Source organism: Pristiophorus japonicus, chromosome 7, assembly GCF_044704955.1.
Source record: "Pristiophorus japonicus isolate sPriJap1 chromosome 7, sPriJap1.hap1, whole genome shotgun sequence".
Taxonomy (NCBI): Eukaryota; Metazoa; Chordata; class Chondrichthyes; family Pristiophoridae; genus Pristiophorus; species Pristiophorus japonicus.
In genome coordinates, this window is record NC_091983.1 from 252,060,450 (window position 1) to 252,083,975 (window position 23,526).

General features: G+C 46.0%; 1 protein-coding gene and 1 pseudogene across 4 annotated transcripts in view; both read left to right on the forward strand.

Moving 5' to 3' along the window:
• The first annotated feature begins 2,220 nt into the window (after positions 1-2,220).
• znf318 (zinc finger protein 318) overlaps positions 2,221-23,526 on the forward strand; it is a 104,241-nt gene continuing 82,935 nt past the window's right edge. For 2 of the 4 annotated variants that reach the window (XM_070885905.1, XM_070885906.1), the window contains exon 1: positions 5,534-5,743. In XM_070885905.1, the coding sequence (XP_070742006.1) occupies positions 5,616-5,743 (128 nt within the window). In that variant the 5' untranslated portion in view covers positions 5,534-5,615. The other 2 variants (XM_070885907.1, XM_070885908.1) reach the window with 2 other exon arrangements.
• Positions 17,386-18,296, forward strand: LOC139266992 (forkhead box protein F1-A-like; annotated as a pseudogene).

Consider the following 23,526-nt stretch of genomic DNA (forward strand, 5'->3'; position numbering starts at 1 on the left):
TAAATGTGAGGTATTACATTTTGGTAGGAAGTTTAGTAAGGTCACTTATTACTTTGAGGGTGTGAGTCTAGGTGGGGTAGGTGAACAAAGGGATCTCGGAGTACAAATACGCAAATCACTAAAAGTTATGACACAGATTAAGAAAGCAATAAAAAAGCAAACCAAGTACTAGGGATTATTTCCAGAGGTAGAGAATTGACAAGTAGTGAAGTTATGCTCAACCTGTATCAAACCTTGGTTAGACCACACCGAGAGTACTGCATGCAGCTCTGATCGCCATATTATAAAAAGGATATAGAGGCACTGGAGAGGGTGCAGAAAAGATTTACAGAAATGCGAGGGTATACATATCAGGAAAGGGTGAACAGGCTAGGTCTCTTTTCTCTGGAAAAAAGGCTGAATGGTGACCTAATTGAGGTCTTTAAAATTTTGAAAGGTTTTCATAAAGTGATACAGAGAGAATGTTTCCACTTGTAGGGTAGCGCATAATTAGAGGCCATCACTATAGTCACCAAGAAAACGCAGCAGCCAATTTGCACACAGCAAGCTCCCACAAACAACAATGTGATAGTTGTTATATATGTAAACTTGTAATTACCTTGTACAGCCACCAGAGGACTCATCCCCTGGAGTCCCAAGGGATCCCATAATCCCTTGAGAGCACAGGTACTTAAGGAGGTCTCACAGGTTGGAGAGGCACTCTGGAGACCTGCAATAAAAGACTACGGTCACACTTTACTTTGAGCTCACAGTGTTCAGTCTGACTCTTTCTTCATACACAACAATAATCACCAGATAATCGGTTTGTTATGTTGCTGGACGGATTAGTATTTGCCAGGACACTGGGGGTAACTCCGCTGCTCTTCTTCAAATAGTGGCATGGGATCTTTTACCTCCACCTGAAAGAGCAGACGGGGCCTCGGTTTAATGTCTCATCCAAAAGACGACACCTCCAACAGTGCAGCACTCCCTCAGCACTGCGCTGGAGTGTCAGCCTAGATTTTTATGCACAAGTCCCTGCTCTGACTGAGAGGCGAGTGTGCTACCCACTGAGCCGCAGCTGACACTTGTAAAAGATCACTCATTTACAGGATAATGGGATTTGATCTCCAAACTACCTGGAACATCGCAGAGCAGCATTTAATACAAATGGCACTTGACTCATTCGGTGGCTCAGATGTAATGGCTTAAACCATATAGTTGTGCCCGCTAACTCACCTCAAGCAATGCTATAGGAGATCTAGACATCCAGTGTTTATAACGGTGCTGTGAGGAGCTGCTCCATCTCAGGTGCCAGCCAGTCGGCCACTCACTCACTCACTCAGTCAGTCAGCCAGCCAGACAGACACTCAGCCAGCCACTCATTCACTCAGCCACCCAGAAATGTACTCACTCAGTCATTCAGCCAGCCAGCCAGCCACTCACTCACTCAGCCAGTCAGTCAGCCAGCCAGTCAGACACTCACTCAGTCACTCAGCCAGCCACTCAGCCAGCCAGCCAGCCACTCACTCGGCCAGCCAGTCAGCCACTCACTCAGTCACTCAGCCAGCCACTCACTCGGCCAGCCAGTCAGTCAGCCAGCCACTCAGCCAGCCAGCCACTCACTCGGCCAGCCAGTCAGCCAGCCAGACACTCACTCAGTCACTCAGCCAGCCACTCACTCAGTCAGTGACTCTGACTGAGCCACTCACTCAGTCACTCTGACAGCCACTCACTCAGACTGAGCCACTCAGTCAGTCACTCTGACACTCACTCAGTCACTCACTTTGACACTCACTCAGTCACTCTAACACAGCCACTCACTCAGTTAGTCACTCTGACAGAGTCACTCACTCAGTAATTCAGTCACTCTGTCAGTCACTCAGTCACTCTGACACTCACTCAGTCACTCTGACAGAGTCACTCACTCAGTAATTCAGTCACTCTGACACTCACTCAGTCACTCTGATACTCACTCAGTCACTCTGACAGAGTCACTCACTCAGTAATTCAGTCACTCTGACACTCACTCAGTCACTCTGACACTCACTCAGTCACTCTGACAGAGTCACTCACTCAGTAATTCAGTCACTCTGACACTCACTCAGTCACTCTGACACTCACTCAGTAATTCAATCACTCTGACACTCACTCAGTCACTCTGACACAGCCACTCAGTCAGCCGCTCGAACCACAGGAGCCGGGCACCACGCCCCCTCGGGGTTTGGTCCTGAAAGACACGCAGCTACCCACACATGCGCCGTCGCTGCAGCCATCCGTGCGCAGAGCTCGCTGCAGGAGCGGCTCCATTTTGGTAAAGCATCTTTGAGGCCGTTGTTCGCCCCGTTACTCTTTTATTTAAGTAAATCCCGTAGTTTCTTTTCGAATTTTATATATATTTACAGTTTGTGTAAAATAAAAAGCTAACGCCCTCCCCTCTGAGTCGAGCAGGTTGCAGGTTGGCTTCTGCTGCGTGTCGGGCTCGCGGGCAGCGAGCTTGCGGCCTGTCGGGCTCACCCTGCGCCGTCGCCGCGCACCCGCCGGGACCGTTTGTTCGCCTGGAGTTTAAATAAAACCCGTTGGTGCCGCGCGCCCCGATTGACCCCCGCCCCGCCCCGCTCCGCTCCGCTCGCGCCCTGGCTCGCGCGCTCCTGCCCCCGCGGCCTACTGGCGCTTCCTCAGCCTCCCGGCATCGTCGGCTCGACGCCATTCCAAGTCGCCCTCGGGTTTCGGCGTGCCGCCTGGACGACTGCGACTAGCCCGGCTTCTCGGTGTTTTCTACGCTCGGCCGGCCGGTACGCGAGGGCCGGGCTCTGGGCCTGGATGAATGCGCCTCACACGGAGATAGTTGAGTGGGGGGGGCGGGGAATTTGATCAGGTTGGGTTCCAGGGAAGCTGGTAAACAAAAGACTAATTTCAGGGAGTGGGCCCGGTCCTTTGGTCCCTGAGCCGTTGGAAATGCAAGCTTAAAAGGGGCGATTTCTGGTGATTGTTCACCGGCCGCAAACGGCTGAGGGCGTGGGGGGTGTAAAGTTTTGGTTCTTTTGATGTGGTGCCACACAGGTGATTCTATCTGTATTGGGATAGTTCCTATATTTGGCCAAAACTATCGAGCAACCCGTGCCAGCCAGACGTTTATATTGGCTGCTGCCATTAATAATGGAAATCTAGAAATTTATAGTAGGAAAAGTTGACAAAATGCATGCAGATGTAAGATTGTAAAATATATTGTAGCTATATGTATATAGTATATGGGCTGCATGTCCCGATGTAACTTCCTATGGAGATTCTTGTGTCACAGCAACTTGTATTTCTATAGCACTTTTAAACATAGTAAAATGCCTCGAGGTGTTTAAAATGATTAGTGTTGTCACTTTTCTTCTGGTCACTGACCTGCAATGCATCCTGTAGAATATTTTGAATTTTAAGTGTACAATTGTAGGCTTTCGCTGGGTGGTATTCATTCTGGTCAGCCTGCCATTTTGCTTTTACCAGGTTTCTCTCCAGATAAATTTTATATTAATATATTTCAGCCTCTTGCTGCTGTTCTATTTTTATGGTTTTTCCCAGCTTGGCTTTGTTGATTCTGGCTATCATGTCTTCCCCTGACACTGCCCCACTCTTATAGGCCCTGTGCCACTGGGTTTCAGCACCTTCCCCAGCCTTTTATACCTCTTCCTGCAATGGTTTTGCTCCACTAGTTCTACTGACTGCTTGTGTCTCACTCTCCTGACTTCTCAGCACTGTTTCTTTTGGCCACTGCCCTTCCCAGCCATCTCCTCTCCCATAAGTCCAAGTGACGCAGGCTTGGAACATATATGGCACACAACTGGTTTAGCAATTTATCGCCCTTGTAACTGGGCCACATAAAGCATTATTGGGCCTTGTTCTCCTTTGCCAAAACTGTTCACGCCAGGATCATCCTGGAATGTGAAGATAACCCTTGGCTTCTTTTCTCCAGTACCAACCATCTCCTTTTTAAACACCTCTCCCTTGACCCCCTTCACCCCCACCTCTATGGACGAAGAGCTCTGGGACGTCTTTATTCACAACTTAACTTTGTGTGTCACATTTTGAATCACGCTTTCTGTGTCAACATTGAAAGTGCCTCTGTTGCTATTTATAATGGAAATCCATATTTACATATTTATAGCGGCAATTCAAAATGTCAATTTTTGCTATTGTGCTTTTTTGATTATCTGGTTGAATCACTCAATTCTCTGAAAAGATTTTCATCTGCCATTTTGTTCTCAGTAACTGAAATCTCTGAACTTAAACAGAATTTTTTTTAACCAAAAAATTATATCTCAATAATTAAAATGACATTGATTTAAAAAAAAATCTTTTAGTACATTCATTAAAACTTTTACTTCAACGCCTCTGCCTATTTCAGAAGTCTGAACTTTGATTTGATGTTTTTTGCCTCGACACTTGGACAGAAATTTCAACCACATCTGCATTGTGAGCATGTGCAGTTTTTAGAATTTACCAGTGTACATTAGTAGATTTCTGAGAATTTGAGTATCTTTACTTTTTGCATAAGATTTTCAAAGAAACGAAAGATTGAATTCTCAGATTTATTTTTTTGACAGGTCTCATTTAAAATGTGACGACCTTGTCTCTGTTACTGTATCCCCGAGATAGCATTTGAATGAATGTGACACCAAGAAGTCCTAGTAAAACTGGTCAATGAGGATCAGGGGCTGCAGTTGGAGGCTAGTCATCTTGGCCCCAGGGCACTGCTGCAATAATTCCTTCGAGCAACGTACGAGAGCCAGTGATCTTCAGTTGTTTCATCAAAGCCTTTCCTCCATCATAAGATCAGAAATGGGACTGTTTGCTGATTGCTTGTTCCCAATTGAACAATTGACCTCCTTGTACAGTATTGCTTTATTTGCTTTCCTTTCTAATTAATAACAAAGTTTGTTCATTGAGAATGTACTTTTTTCTTCTGTTGAAAATTCAGTTAAAAGATCTTGCTCTTCTGAAACATTTCTGGATTTAGGGAGTTCTTTAAAAAATTGACTTGAGCATTTCAACTGAAACACATTTTCAATCAAGCAGAAGAATTAGTCCGAGTTCCTGCTTCTGATCTCTATGTTGGCTGGAAACTATGGTGTGTGAACCTTTAGTGAGATGATCAGGCTCATCTATGATGCCCCTCTTTCCCATCTCTTCTCCCAGGGATCTCTCAGCCTACCAACACTCATTTGGGAAAAGAACTTAGATACTGATCACTCTCCATAGAACTATACAGGGAGGAGTTTTCAGGAAATGAAGGGAGAAAATTGTTAAACATAAATGAATAAAAAGGAGAAAGTTGGACGAGTGAGGGAAATGTTTCTACTGACTGTGGCCCTATTAAATATATTCACTTTGGTTTTTCCTCCTTTCCAACAGAAGTGATCATCAGGTCACCCTTCAAAATCTGAGATTGATCAGAGTTTAAGGAACAATCACGACTACAACAACTCCCCAATTAGAAGGCTCCCATCTCCACTCAACCGACTGGATCAACAGTGAATGGATTGTATGACATTGCGAGGTGGGGTTTAAATCTCTTTCGGTGAATGTTTTGATAATGGACAACGGGATTTTACCTGTTTATTCAGTGCAGGGAATAAGTTAATCTATGTATGTTTATGGACATTGTTATTGAAGACGAGGAGGAATTATTGGGCCACAACTTTGGTTCATTGTTAAATAAGAGAGTAAAACAATTACAGGATCCTGAGAGGGGTGGTACTCTGCAATGGCCCAGTTGGTAAGTGCATGTTTTTCTAAATTATTCGTTCATGGGTTGTTGGCATTGCTGGCAAGGCCAGCATTTATTTCCCATCTCTAATTGCCTTTGAGAAGGTGGTGGTGATCCGCCTTCTTGAACCGCTGCAGTCCTTGTGGTCAATGTACTCCTACGGTGCTGTTAGGACAGGAGATCCAAGACTTTGACCCAGCGACAATGAGGGAACAGTGATATATTTCCAAGTCAGGATGATGTGTAACTTGGAGGGGAACTTGCAGGTGATGATGCTCCCATGTGTATGCTGCCCATGTCCTTCCTAAGTGGTAGAAGTCACTGGTTTGGGAGGTTCTGCAGAAGAAGCCGTGGTGAGTTGCTGCAGTGCATCTTATAGATGGTACACAACAGCCACGATGCAGTGGAGGGAGTGAATGTTGAAGTTGGTGGATGGGGTGCCAATTAAGTGGGCTGCTTTGTCCTCTGGTGTCGAGCTTCTTTGGTGTTGTTGGAGCTGCACTCATCCAGGCAAGTGAACAGTATTCCATCATGCTCCTAAGTTTACAGCACAGTAGGAGGCCATTCGGCCCATCGTGTCAGTGCCGGCCAACAAAGAGCATTCCAGCCTAATTCCACTTTCCAACTTTTGGTCTGTAGCCTTGTAAGTTACGGCACTTCACATGCATATCCAAATACAATGAGGGTTTCTGTCTCCACCACCCTTTCAGGCAGTGAGTTCTGGACCCCCACCACCATGGACTTGTGCCTTTATAGATGGTGGAAAGGCTTTGGGGAGTCAGGTCAGACTCTTGCTGCAGAATACCCAGCATCTGACACACTCTTGTTGCCACAGTATTAAGGTGGCTGGTCCAGTTAAATTTGTGATCAGTGGTGACCCCCAAGATGTTGATGGGGAATTCGGCGATGGTAATGCCGTTGAATATCATGGGGAGGTGGTTAGCTGCTCACTTGTTGGAGATGGTCATTACCTGGCACTTGTGTGGTGCGAATATTCCTTGCCACATCAGCCCAAGCCTGAATGTTGCCCAGATCTTGCTGAATGCAGGCATGGATTGCTTCTTATTCTGAGGAGTTGCGAATGAAACTGAACACTGTGCAGTCATCAGCGAACATCCCCACTTCTGACCTTATCATGGAGAGAAGGACATTGATGAAGCAGCTGAAGATGGTTTGGCCTAGGATCCTGCCCTGAGGAACTCTTGCAGCAATGTTCAGGGGCTGGGATGATTGATCTCCAACAACCACAACCATCTTCCTTTGTGCTAGGTATGACTCCATCCAGTGTAGAGTTTCCCCTGATTCCCACTGAGTTCAATTTTACTTGGGCTCCTTGATACCACACTCTGTCAAATGCAGCCTTGATGTCAAGGGCATCTCTCTTCTCACCTCTGGAATTCAGCTCGTATCCATGTTTGGACCAATGCTGTAATGAGGTCGGGAGCTGAGTGGACTTGACGGAACCCAAACTGCGCATCGGTGAGCAGGTGCCACTTGATAGCACTGTCGGTGACACCTTCCCTCACTTTGCTGATGATTGAGAGTAGACAAGTCGGCCGGTAATTGGCCAGATTAGATTTGTCCTTTTTGTTGTCGGGACATACCTGGGTAGTTTTCCACATTGTCGGGTAGATGCCAGTGTTGTAGCTATACTGGAACAGCTTGGCTAGAGGAGCAGCTAGTTCTGGAGCACAAGTCTTCACGACAGCTGGGATGTTGTTGGGGTCCATAGTCTTTGCTATATCCAGTGCTCTCAGCCGTTTCTTGACATCATGGAGTGAATCGAATTGGCTGAAGGCTGGCTTCTCTGACGGTGGGGACCTCGCCACTTCTGGCTGTAGATGGTTGCAAATGCTTCAGCCTTGTCTTTTGTACTCACTTGCTGGGCTCCGCCATCGTTGAGGATGGGAATATTCATAGGGCCTCCTCCTCCCGTTAGTTTCATAAACGCGTAAGAAATAGGAGCAGGAGTAACCATTTGGCCCCTCGAGCCTGCTCCGCCACTCAACAAAATCACAGCTGATCTGACCTTGGCCTCAACTCCACTTCCGTGCCCGCTCCCCATAACCCTTGACTCTCATCATTCAAAAATCTGTCAATCTCCACCTTCTAAATGACCCAGCCTCCACAGCTCTCTGATATAGAATCCCAAAGATTCATGACCCTCAGAAGAAATTCCTTCTCATAGAAACATAGAAAATAGGTGCAGAAGCAGACCATTCGGCCTTTTGAGCCTGCACCACCATTCAATAAGATCATGGCTGATCATTCCCGCAGTACCCCTTTCCTGCTTTCTCTCCATACCCCTTGATCCCTTTAGCAGTACGAGCCATATCGAACTCCCTCTTGAATATATCCAATGAACTGGCATCAACAACTCTCTGCGGCAGGGAATTCCACAGGTTAACAACTGAGTGAAGAAGTTTCTCCTCATCTCAGTCCTAAATGGCTTACCCCTTATCCTTAGACTGTCCCCTGGTTCTGGACTTCCCCAACATCGGGAACATTCTTCCTGCATTTAACCTGTCCGTCCTGTCAGAATTTTAAATGTTTCGATGAGATCCCCTCTCATCCTTCTAAACTCCAGTGAATAAAGGCCCAGTCGATCCAGTCTCTCCTCATATGTCAGTCCAGCCATCCTGGGAATCAATCTGGTGAATCTTCGCTGCACTCCCTCAATAGCAAGAACATCCTTCCTCAGATTAGGAGACCAAAACTGAACACACTATTCTAGGTGAGGCCTCACCAAGGCCCTGTACAACTGCAGTAAAACCTCCCTACTCCTATACTCAAATCCCCAAGCTATGAAGGCCAACATACCATTTGCCTCCTTCACCGCTTGCTGTATCTGCATGCCAACTTTCAATGACCCAGGTCTCGTTGTACATCCCTTTTCCTAATCTGCCGCCATTCAGATAATATCCTGCCTTCGTGTTTTTGCCCCCAAAGTGGATAACCTCACATTTATGCACATTATATTGCATCTGCCATACATTTTCCCATTCAGCTAACCTGTACAAGTCACTCTGCAGCCTCTTAGCGTCCTCCTCACCGCTCACACCGCCACCCAGTTTAGTGCCATCTGCAAACTTGGAGATATTACACTCCATTCCTTCATCCAAATCATTAATGTATATTGTAAATAGCTGGGGTCCCAGCACTGAGCCCTGCGGCACCCCACTAGTCACTGCGTCCCATTCTGAAAAGGACCCGTTTATCCCGACTCTCTGCTTCCTGTCTGCCAACCAGTTCTCTATCCACGTTAGTACATTACCTCCAATACCATGTGCTTTAATTTTGCACACCAATCTCTTGTGTGGAACCTTGTCAAAGGCCTTTTGAAAGTTCAAATACACCACATCCACTGGTTCTCCCTTGTCCACTCTACTAGTTATATCCTCAAACAATTACAGAAGATTTGTCGAGCATAATTTCCCTTTTATAAATCCATGCTGACTTGGACCGATCCTGTCACTGCTTTCCAAATGCGCTGCTATTTCATCTTTAATAATTGATTCCAACATTTTCCCCACTACTGATGTCAGGCTAACCGGTCTATAATTACCTGTTTTCTCTCTCCCTCCTTTTTTAAAAAGTGATGTTACATTAGCTACCCTCCAGTCCATAGGGACTGATCCAGAGTCGATAGACTGTTGGAAAATTATCACCAATGCATCCACTTTTTATATGGCCACTTCCTTAAGTATTCCCGGATGCAGACCATCAGGCCCCGGGGATTTATCGGCCTTCAATCCGATCAATTTCCCCAACACAATTTCCTGACTAATAAGGATATCCTTCAGTTCCTCCTTCTCACTAGACCCTCGGTCTCCTAATACTTCCGGAAGGTTAATTGTGTCTTCCTTCGTGAAGACAGAACCAAAGTATTTGTTCAACTGGTCTGCCATTTCTTTGTTCCCCATTATAAATTCACCTGAATCTGACTGCAAGGGTCCTACGTTCGTCTTCACTAATCTTTTTCTCTGCAAAAGCTTCAATAGATATGTGAAATCAGTTTTTGTGTTCCAGGCAAGCTTCCTCTCATACTCTCTTTCCCCCCCTCCTCATTAAACCCTTTGTCCTCCTCTGCTGAATTCTAAATTTCTCCCAGTCCTCAGGTTTGCTGCTATTTCTGGCCAATTTATATGCCTCTTCCTTGGATTTAACACTATCCTTAATTTTCCTTGTTAGCCACGGATGAGCCACCTTCCCCAATTTATTTTTACTCCTGACAGGGATGTACAGTTGTTGAAGTTCATCCATGTGATGTGACCTCCACAGGAAGAGCAGTGGAAGGAAGGTAGAGCAGAGGTCCCCTGCGGTCATCCCCCCCCCCCCCCCAAAAACAGATACACCGCTTTGGGTGGTGGGGGAGGGAGGAGGGGGGGTGCGGGAGGGGGAGAGAGAGTGGGTGCGGGAGAGGGGGGAAGTCTCATCAGGGCAGCAGCAGCCAAGTCCATGACACCATGGATGGCTCTGCTGCACAGGAGGGCAGGAAAAAGAGTGGGAGAGCTATAGTGATAGGGGATGCTCTTGTCAGGGAAATAGATAAGACGTTTCTGTGGCCACAATCGAGGCTCCAGGATGGTATGTTGCCTCCCTGGTGCAAGAGTCAAGGATGTCTCGGAGCAGTTGCAGGACATTTTGAAGGAGAGGGTGAACAGCCAGTTGTCCTACAAGCTGAATTTAGGGAGCTAGGAGTTAAATTTAAAAAGTAGGACCCTTAAAAGGTAGTAATCTCAGGATTGCTACCAGTGCCACGTGCTAGTCAGAGTAGGAGTCGCAGGATAGCTCAAATGAATACGTGGCTTGAGGAGTGGTGCAGAATGGAGCGATTCATTGGGACATTGGAACTGGTTCTGGGGGAGGTGGGATCAGTACCAGCTGGACGGTTTGTACCTGGGCAGGACCGGAACCAATGTCCTCGGGGGTGTGTTTTCTAGTGCTGTTGGGGAGGAGTTAAACTAATATGGCAAGGGGATGGGAACCTTTGCAGGGAAACAGAGGGAAGTAGAATGAGGGCAGAAGCAAAAGATAGAAAGAAGAAAAGTAAAAGTGGAGGGCAGAGAAACCCAAGGACAAATATCAAAAAGTGCCACATTGCAGCAAAATTCTAAAAGGGTGAAGTATGTTAAAAAGACACGCCTGAAGGCTCTGTGCCACAATGCGAGGAGTATTTGTAATAAGGTGGATGAATTAACTGTACAGGCAGCAATTAATGAATATGATATTATTGGCATCACAAAGACATGGCTCCAGGATGACCAAGGCTGGGAACTCAACATCCAGGGGTATTCAACAGTCAGGAAGGATAGACAAAAAGGAAAAGGAGGCGGGGTGGCATTGCTGGTTAAAGAGGAAATTAAAGCAATAGTAAGGAAGGACATTAGCTTGGATGATGTGGAATCTGTATGGGTAGAGCTGCGGAATACCAAAGGGCAGAAAACGCGAGTGAGAGTTGTGTACAAACCATCAAACAGTAGTCTAACCAGTGGATGTGGTGTATTTGGACTTTCAAAAGGCTTTTGACAAGGTCCCACACAGGAGATTTGTGTGCAAAATCAAAGCACATGGTATTGGGGGCAATGTACTGACGTGGATATAGAACTGGTTGGCAGACAGGAAGCAGAGAGTCGGGATAAACGACAGGCAGGCAGTGACTAGTGGGGTGCCGCAGGGCTCAGTGCTGGGACCCCAGCTCTTTACAATATACATTAATGATTTAGATGAAGGAATTGAGTGTAATATCTCCAAGTTTGCAGATGACACTAAACTGGGTGGCGGTGTGAGCGGTGAGGAGGACGCTAAGAGGCTGCAGGGTGACTTGGACAGGTTAGGTGAGTGGGCAAATGCATGGCAGATGCAGTATATTGTGGATAAATGTGAGGCAAAAACACAAAGGCAGAATATTATCTGAATGGCGGCAGATTGAAAAGATGAGGTATAACGAGACCTGGGTGTCATGGTTCATCAATCATTGAAAGTTGGCATACAGGTACAGCAGGCGGTGAAGAAGGCAAATGGTATGTTGGCCTTCATAGCTAGAGGATTTGAGTATAGGAGCAGGGAGCTCTTACTGCAGTTGTACAGGGCCTTGGTGAGGCCTCACCTGGAATATTGTGTTCAGTTTTGGTCTCTTAATCTGAGGAAGGACGTTCTTGCTATTGAGGGAGTGCAGCGAAGATTCACCAGACTGATTCCCGGGATGGCTGGACTGTCATATGAGGCGAGACTGGATCAACTGGTCCTTTATACACTGGAGTTTTGAAGGATGAGAGGGGGTCCCATAGAAACATACAGGATTCTGACGGGACTGGACAGGTTGGATGCGGGAAGAATGTTCCCGATGTTGGGGATGCCCAGAAGCAGGGTACACAGTCTTAGGATAAGTGGTAGGCCATTTAAGACTGAGATGAGGAGAAACTTCTTCACTCAGTTGTTAACCTGTGGAATTCCCTACTGCTGAGAGTTGTTGATGCCAGTTCATTGGATATATTCAAGAGGGAGTTAGATATGGCCCTTACAGCTAAAGGGATCAAGGCGTATGGAGAGAAAGCAGGAAAGGAGTACTGGGGGAATGATCAGCCGAGATCTTATTGAATGGTGGTGCAGGCTCGAAGGGCCGAATGGCCTACTCCTGCACCTATTTTCTATGTTTCTATGATCATCCATTCCCTATCTGTTTGTGTAACCTTTACCTGCGGTATGATCAACTCATTAAATCAACTCATCTCCGTTTTAACTGGGCGACCCCTTATTCTGAAACTATGCCTCCTTGTTCTAGATTACCCCACGAGGGGAAACATCCTTTCTGCATCTACCCTGTCGAGCCCCCTCAGAATCTTACACGTTTCAATAAGATTTTTCTAAACTCCAATGAGTATAGGCCCAACCTGCTTCCTAAAACCACCCCTTTATCTCGGGAATCAACCTCATGATTCTTCTCTGAACTGCCTCAAATACAAAAATATCCATCCTTAAATAAGGAGACCAAAACTGTATGCAGTACTCCAGGTGTGGTCTCACCAAAGCCCTGTATAGTTGTAGCAGGATTTCCCTATTTTGATACTCCATCTCCCTTGCAATAAAGACCAACATTCCATTTGCCTTCCTGTACATGCATGCTAACTATTTGTGTTTCATGTACAAGGAGTTGCAGATCCCTGTGTACCTCAGCATTTTGTAATCTCCCCATTTAAATAATAATTGGCTTTTTTATTTTTCGACCAAAGTAGATAATCACACATTTTCACACATTATACTCCATCTGCCAAATTTTTGCCCATTCACTTAGTCTATCTATGTGCCTTTGCAGATTCTTTGTGTCCTCCTCACAACCTTGCTTTCCCACCTATCTTTGTGTCACCAGCACATTTGTCTACATTACTCCCATACCTCGGGAGCCTCTTATCAACAAAGGTAGACATTGATGCAGAGATTCAACATCACCTCCAGTGCACCAGTGCAGCCTTTGGTCGCCTAAGGAAAAGAGTGTTCGAAGACCAAGCCCTCAAATCCACCATCAAGCTCATGGTCTACAGGGCTGTAGTAATACCCGCCCTCCTGTATGGATCAGAGGTATGGATGATGTACAAAAGACACCACAAGTCGCTGGAGGTATATCACCAACGATGTCTCCGCAAGATCCTGCAAATCCCTTGGGAGGACAGGTGGACCAGCTTCAGTGTCCTCGCCCAGGCTAACATTCCCAGCATTGATGCATTAACCACACTCGATCAACTTCGCTGGGCAGGCCACATAGTTCGCATGCCAAACACGAGACTCCCTAAGCAATTGCTCTATGCGGAGCTCCTTCACGGCAAACGAGCCAAAGGTGGGCAGCGAAAATGTTACAAGGACACCCTCAAAACCTCCTTGGTAAAGTATGACATCAACAATGACACCTGGAAGTCCCTGGCCGAAGACCGCCCTAGGTGAAGAAAGTGCATCCGGGAGGGCGTTGAGCTCTTCGAATCTCAACACCGCGAGTGTGAAGAGGTCAGGCGCAGCCAGCGGAAGGAACGTGCGACAAATCAGTGCACCCCCTTCCCCTGACGAATGTCTGTCCCACCTGTTCTCATATTGGATTGTTCAGCCACCAAAGGACTCACTTTAGGAGTGGAAACAAGTCTTCCTCGATTCTGCGGGACTGCCTATGATGATGACTACATTACACTCGGTCCCTTTATCCAAGTCATTAATATAGATTGTAAATAGTTGAGGCTCTAGCACTGATCCCTGTGGCACCCCACGAGTTACAGTTTGCCAACTTGAAAATGGCCCATTCATCCCGATTCTGTTAGTTACCCATTCCTCTCTCCATGCCCAACCCCATGAGCACTTATCTTGTGCAGTAACCTTTTATGAGGCACCTTATCGAGTGCCCTCTGGAAATTCAAATACAGGACATCATCTGGTTCCCCCTTATCCACTCTGCTTGTTACATTTTCAAAGAACTCCAGCAAATTTGTGTCATATGATTTCCCTTTCATAAAACCATGCTGACTCTGCTTGATTTTCTAAATGTCCTGCTACTACTTCCTTAATAATGGACTCTCAACATTTTCCAAACCACAGATGTTAGGCTAACTGGTCTATAGTTTCCTGCTTTCTGACTCTCTGCTTTCTTAAATAGGGGCGTTACATTTGCAGTTTTCCAATCCGCTGGGACCTCCAGAATCCAGGGAAATTTGGTCGATTACCAATGCATCCACTATCTCTGCAGCCAATTTTAAGACCCTAGGTTGCAGGGCATCTGGTCTGGGGGACTTGTCCACCTTTAGTCCCGTTAGTTTGCCTAGTACTTTTTCTCTAGTGATTGTTTTAATTTCCCCCCCCTCCAATAGCCCCTTGATTATCAATTATTGGGATGCTTCTCTTGTCTTCAACCGTGAAGACCGATACAAAATATTTGTTCAGAGTTTCTGCTATTTCCTATTGTTAATTCCCCAGTCTCATCCTTACTGTCTGGTTTTATATTTCTTGATAGTTTACTCTCATAAACTATCTTTTTTTTTAGTAGTCCTTTGCTGGTTTCTAAAACATTTCCCAATCCTCTCGCTTTCCACTATTCTTTGCAACATTATATGCCTTTGTTTTCAATTTGATACCTTCCTTTACTTCCTTAGTTAGCCACGGATGGTTCATCCTTCGCTGAGAGTTATGAAATATCTCCTTAAATGTTTGCCACTGCTCATCTGGCTTATCCTTTAATCTAGTTTCCCAGTCGACTTTAGCCATACCTTTTGTAATTGCCTTTAAGTTCAGGACACTAGTTTGAGATCTAGCTTTCTCACCCTCAAACTGAATTTGAAATTCTGCCATGCTATGATCACTCTTCCCAAGAGGATCCTTTACTATGAGATCATGAATTACTCCAGTTTCAATACACATTACCAGATCTAAAATAGTCTGCTTCCTAGCTGGTTCCACAACATATTGTTCTAAGAAACCACCCCGAATACACTCGATGAACTCTTCCTCAAGGCTACCTTTGCCAATTTAATTTGTCCAATCAATATGAATTTTAAAATCACCCATGATAAATGCTGTACCTTTCTTACAAGCCTCCATTATTTCTTGATTTATACTCTGTCCTACAGTGTAGCAACTGTTGGGCCTATAGACTACTCCCACCAGTGACTTATTTCCCTTATTATTTCTTATCTCCACCCAAACTGATCCTACATCTTGATCTTCTGAGCCAATATCATTTCTCACTACTGCACTGATCCCATCCTTTATTAACTGAGCTACCCCACCTCCTTTTCCTTTCTGCCTATCCTTCCGAAATGGCAAAACCCCTGAATATTCTGTTCCCAGCCTTGGTCACCTTGCAACCACATCTCTTTAATGGCTGTCGGATCATACCCGTTTATTTCTATTTGTGCCGTTAACTCGTCTGTCTTGTTACAAATGCTACGTGCATTCAGATAAAGAGCTTTTAATGTTGTCTTTTTACTATATTTCCCTGCTCTGTCCCTTCCTGTCATACTCTGGTTATCACTACTCTGCACTATTGCCTTTTCCTTTCTCTTCCCCCCCCCCCCCCCCCCCCACTATTTAGTTTAAAGCGCTCTCTACAGCCCTAGTTATTTGATTTGCCAGGGCACTGATCCCAACCTGGTTCAAGTGAAGCCCATCTTGACGGAACAGCTCCCTCTTTCCCCAGTACGGTGCCAGTGCCCCGTGAATCGAAACTCATTTCTCCTACACCAATCTTTAAGCCACGCGTTCATAGTAATCCAGAGATTATTACCTTTGTGGTTCTGCTTTTTAATTCATCCCCTAGCTGCTCATACTCTCTCAGCAAAACCTCTTTCTTGGTCTTCCTTTGTCATAGGTCTTTGGTACCTATGTGGACCACAACAACTGGATCTTTCTCTTCCCACTCCAAGTTCCTCTCCAACCCTGAGGAGATGTCCTGAACCCTGGCACTGGGCAGGTAACACAGCCTTCGGAACTCATGACCTTGGCTGCAGAGAACAGTATCTCCCGAACTACACTGTCTCCTTCCACTACAACATTTCTTTTCACTTCCCCCAACTTGAATGGTCCCCTGTACCACGGTGCTGTGGTCAGTTTGCTCATCCTCCCTGCAGTCCCTGCTCTCGTCCACACTGAGTAAGAACCTCTCGTACCTGTTGGACAAGAGCAAGGGTTGTGGCTTTTCCATCACTACATCCTGGGTCCCCATACCTGCCTCGCTCGTAGTCACACCCTCCTGTCCCACGGACCAAATTTGAATGATTTAACCTAAGGGGTGTCACTCTCTGCTTTAACACAGTATCCAGGTAACTCTCCCTCTCCCTGATGTCGCAGTGTCTGAAGCTCAGATTCCAGCTCATCAACTCTGAGCCGAAGTTCCTCGAGCAGCCAACAGTTGCTGCAGATGTGGTCATCGTGGATCACACTGGTGTCCACCAGCTCACATGCTGCAGCTGCAACACATCGGAGGGTGTGACTATGGATAGTAAGAAAGACGACAGGGAAAGGCCGATTGCTAAATATATTCAAAAGGGAGTTAGATGAAGTCCTTACTACTCGGGAGATCAAGGGTTATGGCGAGAAAGCAGGAAGGGGGTACTGAAGTTTCATGTTCAGCCATGAACTCATTGAATGGCGGTGCAGGCTAGAAGGGCTGAATGGCCTGCTCCTGCACCTATTTTCTATGTTTCTATGCTGTATTTACACAGATCCCTTTATGCAATAAAGCACTTGGGTGCCCAAGAAAGCCGATGCCTCAACGGTGCAGACATCAACCAAGCAAAACTTGCTGAAAGCTGCCACTGATCTGGAACAGGCACGCCAGTGGGTGGATGGCCCTTGGGGGCCAGTGACATCGTTCTGCCCCCTCCAGGCAACACCTGCCTCGAGCTGCCGCTCACCTTTTTGATGTTGGACTTGGAAGCCAGATGGAAATCCTTTTTATACAAGAAATTAGCAAATGATTTCCCCATATTCACAGGAACTGCTTCATAGCCGTCACGCCTGAAAATGGGGTCAGGATCAGGAGGAGCCGCGGGTTCCCATAGGGCCAGAATGAGGCACTGCCGAGCTGGCGGAAGCACTGCCGGGTTAGAGAGGAGTTGAGGCTCGACCGGGTGTCAGGTGAGGGGATCTTAGTTTGTCAGCAGCGTTGTCAGACCTCTATGATGGAATCAGCCACCTCCACTACCAAAACTAAGAAAACAAGCGCTGCCATACGGCGCCCGGAGAAGCCGCCGTATTCCTACATAGCCCTGATTGTGATTGCTATCCAGAGATCTCCCACCAAGCAGAGATCTACCAGTTCCTCCAGAGCAGCTTCCCCTTTTTCTGAGGCTCCTACCAAGGCTGGAAGAACTCCGTGTGTCACAACCTCTCCTTGAACGAATGCTTCATCAAATTGCCAAGGGCCTGGGAAGACCTGGCAAAGGCCATCACTGGACCATTGACCTGGCCAGCGAGTTCATGTTTGAGGAGGGCTCCGTCAGGTGCAGACAGAGAGGCTTTCGCAGGAAATGCCAAGCTCTTAAGCCCATGTACAGCATGATGAACGGATTGGGGTTCAACCACATGCCAGAGGCTTCCAAGGGTCAAGGGTCTCCTGTGCCCCCAATGGCCTTTCTATAGATAGTAGCATCAGCAAGATGAATGGACATTTGCCCAGCAACGTTGATGGGATGGGTTTACCAGGACATTCTGTCTCTCGGTCAACTATATGGGAAGCTGTACCGGATCTTCGGTTGGAGACTACTCCAACCATGCTGACAGCTCACTACCCACGCCTCCCTTGCTGACTGGCAGTGGGGTGATGGAGCCGTATGCCATGTCCACTATCTCGGCTTCAGCATGGGCTCCTTTGGCCTCCGCACTGAACAACGTGGCTCCTTCCATTAAACAGTGGCCCCTCTCGTCGTGCAACCTGTCGGCGAATCTCACTTACAACCTGCAAGCACAGTCCCTAGTTCAGCCCTATTTACATCAAAATAACCACAGCGCGGCCGATACACAAGGTACAGAGCCCATGGTATTACAGTTACAGATTAGAAAAAATAGCTTTTGTAGGAAGTGGTTCTAAAACTTTGCTGACAGTGGGATTTTTAAGTCTGGGGTTGGCGTGACCTCCCGTGGTCCGGCAAATTCTCTGGTTCGGCACAGGCCAAGTTCAGGGGGTGCCTGATTAGAGAGGTTCAACCTGTAATACAAAATACAAATAAAAAAATGTATATATTGTCAGTCAAGTTATGAGGCAAATAATATGGATGCATTTAAGGGGAGGCTAGATAAGCATATGAGGGAGGGAGAATGGAATAGAGGGTTATACTGATATTTAGATGAGGAAAGACAGAAGGAGTCTCGGGTGGAGCATAAACACCAGCATGGACTAGTTGGGCCGAATGACCTGTTTCTATGCTGTATATCCTAAGTAATCCTATGTAAGCCATACAATCCAGTAAGGTTGTGGTTTCATGCCGTGATATGAGGTACCAACAATTGTTCTCTACCTCTAGGCTGGGAAAGGGATGCAGAAAGTCAGCCTGCTTCCTGCTCCAGATTGCTATCCAATTACCCTTGCTGGAAAGTGTGCATGGGGGCATCAGATTTCCTTCCACCTGCCCAGCTTCATTCTGTAATACTAAATCCCAAACTGCCTGTCCTTCTTGGGCTTGCTACATATTGGCTAAAAAATTTCTCCAGAATGCAATTTAGGAATTCTGTGCCCTCTGCACCTTTGACACTGATAGTATCCCAGTTAATATTAGGGTTATTGAAATCCCCCACTATTACTGCCCTATTGTTTTTGCACTTGTCAGAAATTTGCTCTTCTATCTCCCTCTGACTCTTTGGGGTCTATAGCACACTCCCAGCAGTGAGATTGCCCCTTTTTTGTTCTTCAATTCGACCCATATGGCCTCATTTGATGATCCATCTAACATATCATCCCTTCTCATAGCTGTAATTGTTTCATTAATCAATATTGCGACCACTCCCCTCTCTGTCTCACCTGAAAACCCTGTAACCAGGAATGTTGAGCTGCCATTCTTGCCTTTTCAGCCATCTCTCAATAATGGCTATAATATTATAACCCCACGTGTCTATCTGTGCCTTTACCTTGACTACTTCTGGTATCGGTGGAACTGTTTCACCATACATACGAGAGTATAAGAGTAAAGAGGTCTTACTATAATTATACAGGGCATTGGTGAGGCCACACCTGGTGTATTGTGTATGGTTCTGGTCTCCTTACCCAAGGAAAGACATACTTGCCTTGGGAGTGCAACAAAGGTTCGCTGGACTGGTTCCTGGGATGAGGGGATTGCCCTATGAGGAGAGATTGAGTAGACAAGGCTATATTTCCTAGAGTTTAGAAGAATGAGAGGTGATCTAATTGAAATTCTTACGGTGAATGCTGAGAAAATGCTTCGCCTGGCTGGGGAATCTAGAACGCGGGGTCACAGTTGGCAATTTAGGACTGAGTAGAGAAATGTCTTCACTCAACGGGCTGTGAATCTTTAGATTCTGTGGATGCTCATGTCGTTAAGTATATTCAACATTTTTGGGAACTAAGTGAATTGAGGGATATGGAGATAATGCAGGAAGGTGGAGTTGAGATAAAAGAGCAGCCATGAACATGTTGGCCTATCCAACTCCTATTTCTTATGTTCTTATCATATGCAGAATTTGGTTCCGTAAATTGGTTTCGTGGGGTTATAGTTTGTTGCTCTAAACGTGGGCATCTGTGACATGGTAGCTAGAGCGAGCTTGTTTTATGCGGCTGCAGTGTGTGGTTCTGGAATTGATTGTGTTCTACAGTAGAACCCCAAATCGTTCAAACTGTGGAATGCAAACTGAACATTTAAAACCCCACTGGCTGTGGGCAGCATTTAATCATCCGTGTGGTGTGTAGGTGTGTAATTTACTGTGATGCTTGCTTCTGAACTATAGATTTAGATCATGTGCAAACAAAAGAGATGGTACTTGATAAAAAATAATACATTCATTATGTTAGATGGTGATTCTTGCATTATCAGTAAATTAGGCTTGTACAATTTGGTGATGAATATTAAAAGTAAATGTGAGGCAGTCTAGTGGTTACAGGGTTTACAAACCTAATGGTCTCAAGTTTGAGTCTCTTGAGTGTCAGCTAAATATTAGGAATGGGCTGTTCACAGCTAGGTTATTGGATGAACTATATACCATTTAAAGTGCTTCCTCGAATACATCTGTGGCCCAGTGTAGAACTCCATCACACAGATAGGTAAAGTGCCAGGTTTGATCCCTGAGCTAATTTAGTGGATCTTGGCCAAGGTAGATATAGAAACGCTACAGTTAGCATCAGCTTATCAGTGAAACTTCCTGACCTTTAATGCTTCCAGACATCCCTACTGCAAAATAGACAGAGGACCGATCAGGGTTAAATTGTCTTCCAGCACTCATTATTAATCATATAATGGTTACAGCACGGAAGAAGGCCATTCGGCCCATCTAGCCCATGCCGCCCCTCTGCAAGAGCACCTTAGCTAGTCCCACTCCCCAGCCCTTTCCCGTAGCCCTGTAACATTTTTTACTTTTGGGTACCAGCTTCCTTTTAAAAGCAATGATTGAGTGCCTCCACCACCTTTTCAGGCAGTGAATTCCAGATCCAAACCACTCGCTGCATAAAAAAGTTTTTTCTTCTGTTGCTTTTGGTTCTTTTGCTGATCACCTTAAATCTGTGTTCTCTAGTTCTCGACCCTGCTGCCAATGGGAATAGTTTATCTATCTACTCTCACCAGACCCCCTCATGATTTTGAACACCTCTATCATATCTCCTCTGGATTTAGGCTCATTAATGAATAAAGAATGACTGCTTCCACATAGTGCTGGAGTCCTTCTAGTGCTTGCGAACCAAAAATTTGTGTTGGCATCATCAGCAGAGGAAGCAAGAAAATTGCAAGCGTACAAAAAAGATGCATTCTATTGTTGCAGGAAATGGAAAAAGGTGAAGAAAGCAAAGAAAAAAGTGTATTTATATAGCACTTTTCATGACCTCATGATGACCCAAAGTGCTTCACGGGCAGTGAATTAATTTTTGGAGCGTTGTCACTGTTGTTGCTAAATGCTGCCAAATTAGTGTTTCACAGTGATGGGATGGATGATCAGTCAATCCAAGACAAAATAATTTTTCACTTGGAAAAACATTGGTTAATTTAGTAACCGCCAATGTGGTTTTGTTAAAGTCGAGTCTGACAAACTTTATTGAGAAATAATGGAAATGGTTCAAAGCCCATCATTTCAAAGTTGTCAGATGACACACAACATAGAAATGTAGTACAGGTTGAACCTCCCTTATCTGGAACCCTCGGGACCTGGCCTGTTCTGGATAAGGGATTTTTCCGATCGAGGGGTGGTCACGTTGAATTGGATGGTACAAGTACTGAACATGGGGATATTGGGGCTGGTAGTGCGGCAGAGATCATGGGGTGGGGGGGGGCGTTGGTGGGGAGGATCGCGGGGTGATGCCAGCGATTGCAGGAGTCGGCAGCGAGGAAGGACGTCAATTTGTTCTTGTTGGAGTTCTGCACATGCGCCACCCGGTGGCCGGGAATGGTTTCGGATAAGGGAATTCCAGATCAGGAAGGTTCAACCTATACCAAACTTCAGGAGGACATGGACAGATTGGTGAAATAGGCAGACAAATGGCAGATGAAATTAATGACTAGAAGTATGAAGTGATACATTTTGGAAGGAAGCACGAGAGACAATATAAACTAAATGGTACAATTTTAAAATGGGTGCCAGAACAGAGAGATGGCAGGACAATTGATGAGGCTATTCAAGCATCTGGGCTCCTTCACTTTATAAATAGAGTATAAGAGTACAAAAGTAAGGACTATAAATCACTAGTTAGTCCTCAGCTGGAGTATTGTCCAGTCTGGGCTCCACATATTGGGAAGGATGTCCAGACCTTGAAGAGGGTGTAGAGGAGATTAACTAGAATGGTCCCAGGGATGAGGAACTTCAGTTGTGTGACAAGACCAGAGAATCTGGGATTGTTCTCCCAGCAGAGGAGGTTATCATCATCATCATCATCATCATAGGCAGTCCCTCGGAATCTAGGAGGACTTGTTTCCACTCTTAAAATGAGTTCTTAGGTGGCAGAACAATATGAGAACCACAGTCTGTCACAGGTGGGACAGATAGTCGTTGAGGGAAGGGGTGGGTGGGACTGGTTTGCCACACGCTCTTTCTGCTGCCTGCGCTTGATTTCTGCATGCTCTCGGCGATGAGACTCGGTGTTCAGAGCCCTCCCGGATGCACTTCCTCCACTTAGGGCTGTCATTGGCCAGGGACTCCCAGGTGTCAGTGGGGATGTTGCACTTTATCAGGGAGGCTTTGAGGGTGTCCTTGTTACATTTCCTCTGCCCACCTTTGGCTCGTTTTCCATGAAGTAGTTCCAAATAGAGCACTTGCTTTGGGAGTCTCGTGTCTGGCATGCGGACAATGCGGCCTGCCCAGCGGAGCTGATCAAGTGTGGTCAGTGCTTCAATGCTGGGGATGTTGGCCTGGTCGAGGACGCTAATGTTGGTGTGTCTGCCCTCCCAGGGGATTTGTAGGATCTTGTGGAGACATCCTTGGTGGTATTTCTCCAGCGACTTGAGGTGTCTACTGTACATGGGGAGACCTAATAGCGGTGTTTAAAATTAAGAGTTTTTGGCAGAGTAAATAAGCAGTAACTCTTTCCACTGGTGGGTGAGTCGGTAACCAGAGGACACATATTGAAGATGAGAATTTTTTTGGGGACCTAGCAAGTTATCTAGAATGTACTGCCTGAAAAGGTGGTGGAAGCAGATTCAGTAGTAACTTTCAAAAGTGAATTGGATATATACTTGAAAAGATTAAAACTTGCAAGATGATTGGGAAAGAGCAGGGAGCTGGTACTAATTGGACGGCTCTTTCAAAGATCTAACACAGGCATGATGGGCTTAATGGCTTTCCTCTACTTGTACAATTCTAAACAGTGTTAATTGAGGGATGAATGTTCGCCAAGACATTGGTAGAGCTCCATCTTCAAAAATATTGCCGTAGGATCTGAACAGGCTTGGCAGGGCCTTGGTCTTCCTCATCCGAATGTCAATGTCTCATCCGAAAAATGGCACCTCTGTCAATGTTGCACTCCCTCAGTACTGCTCTAACGTATCAGCCTAGGTGATGTGCTCAATTCCTGGATCGAACCCCTTCTGATTCAGAGGTGACAGTGCCAATACTGAGCCAAGCTGACATTTTAATGTAACTTGAGATCCTTGCTCTAAATATGGGTCCTGTTA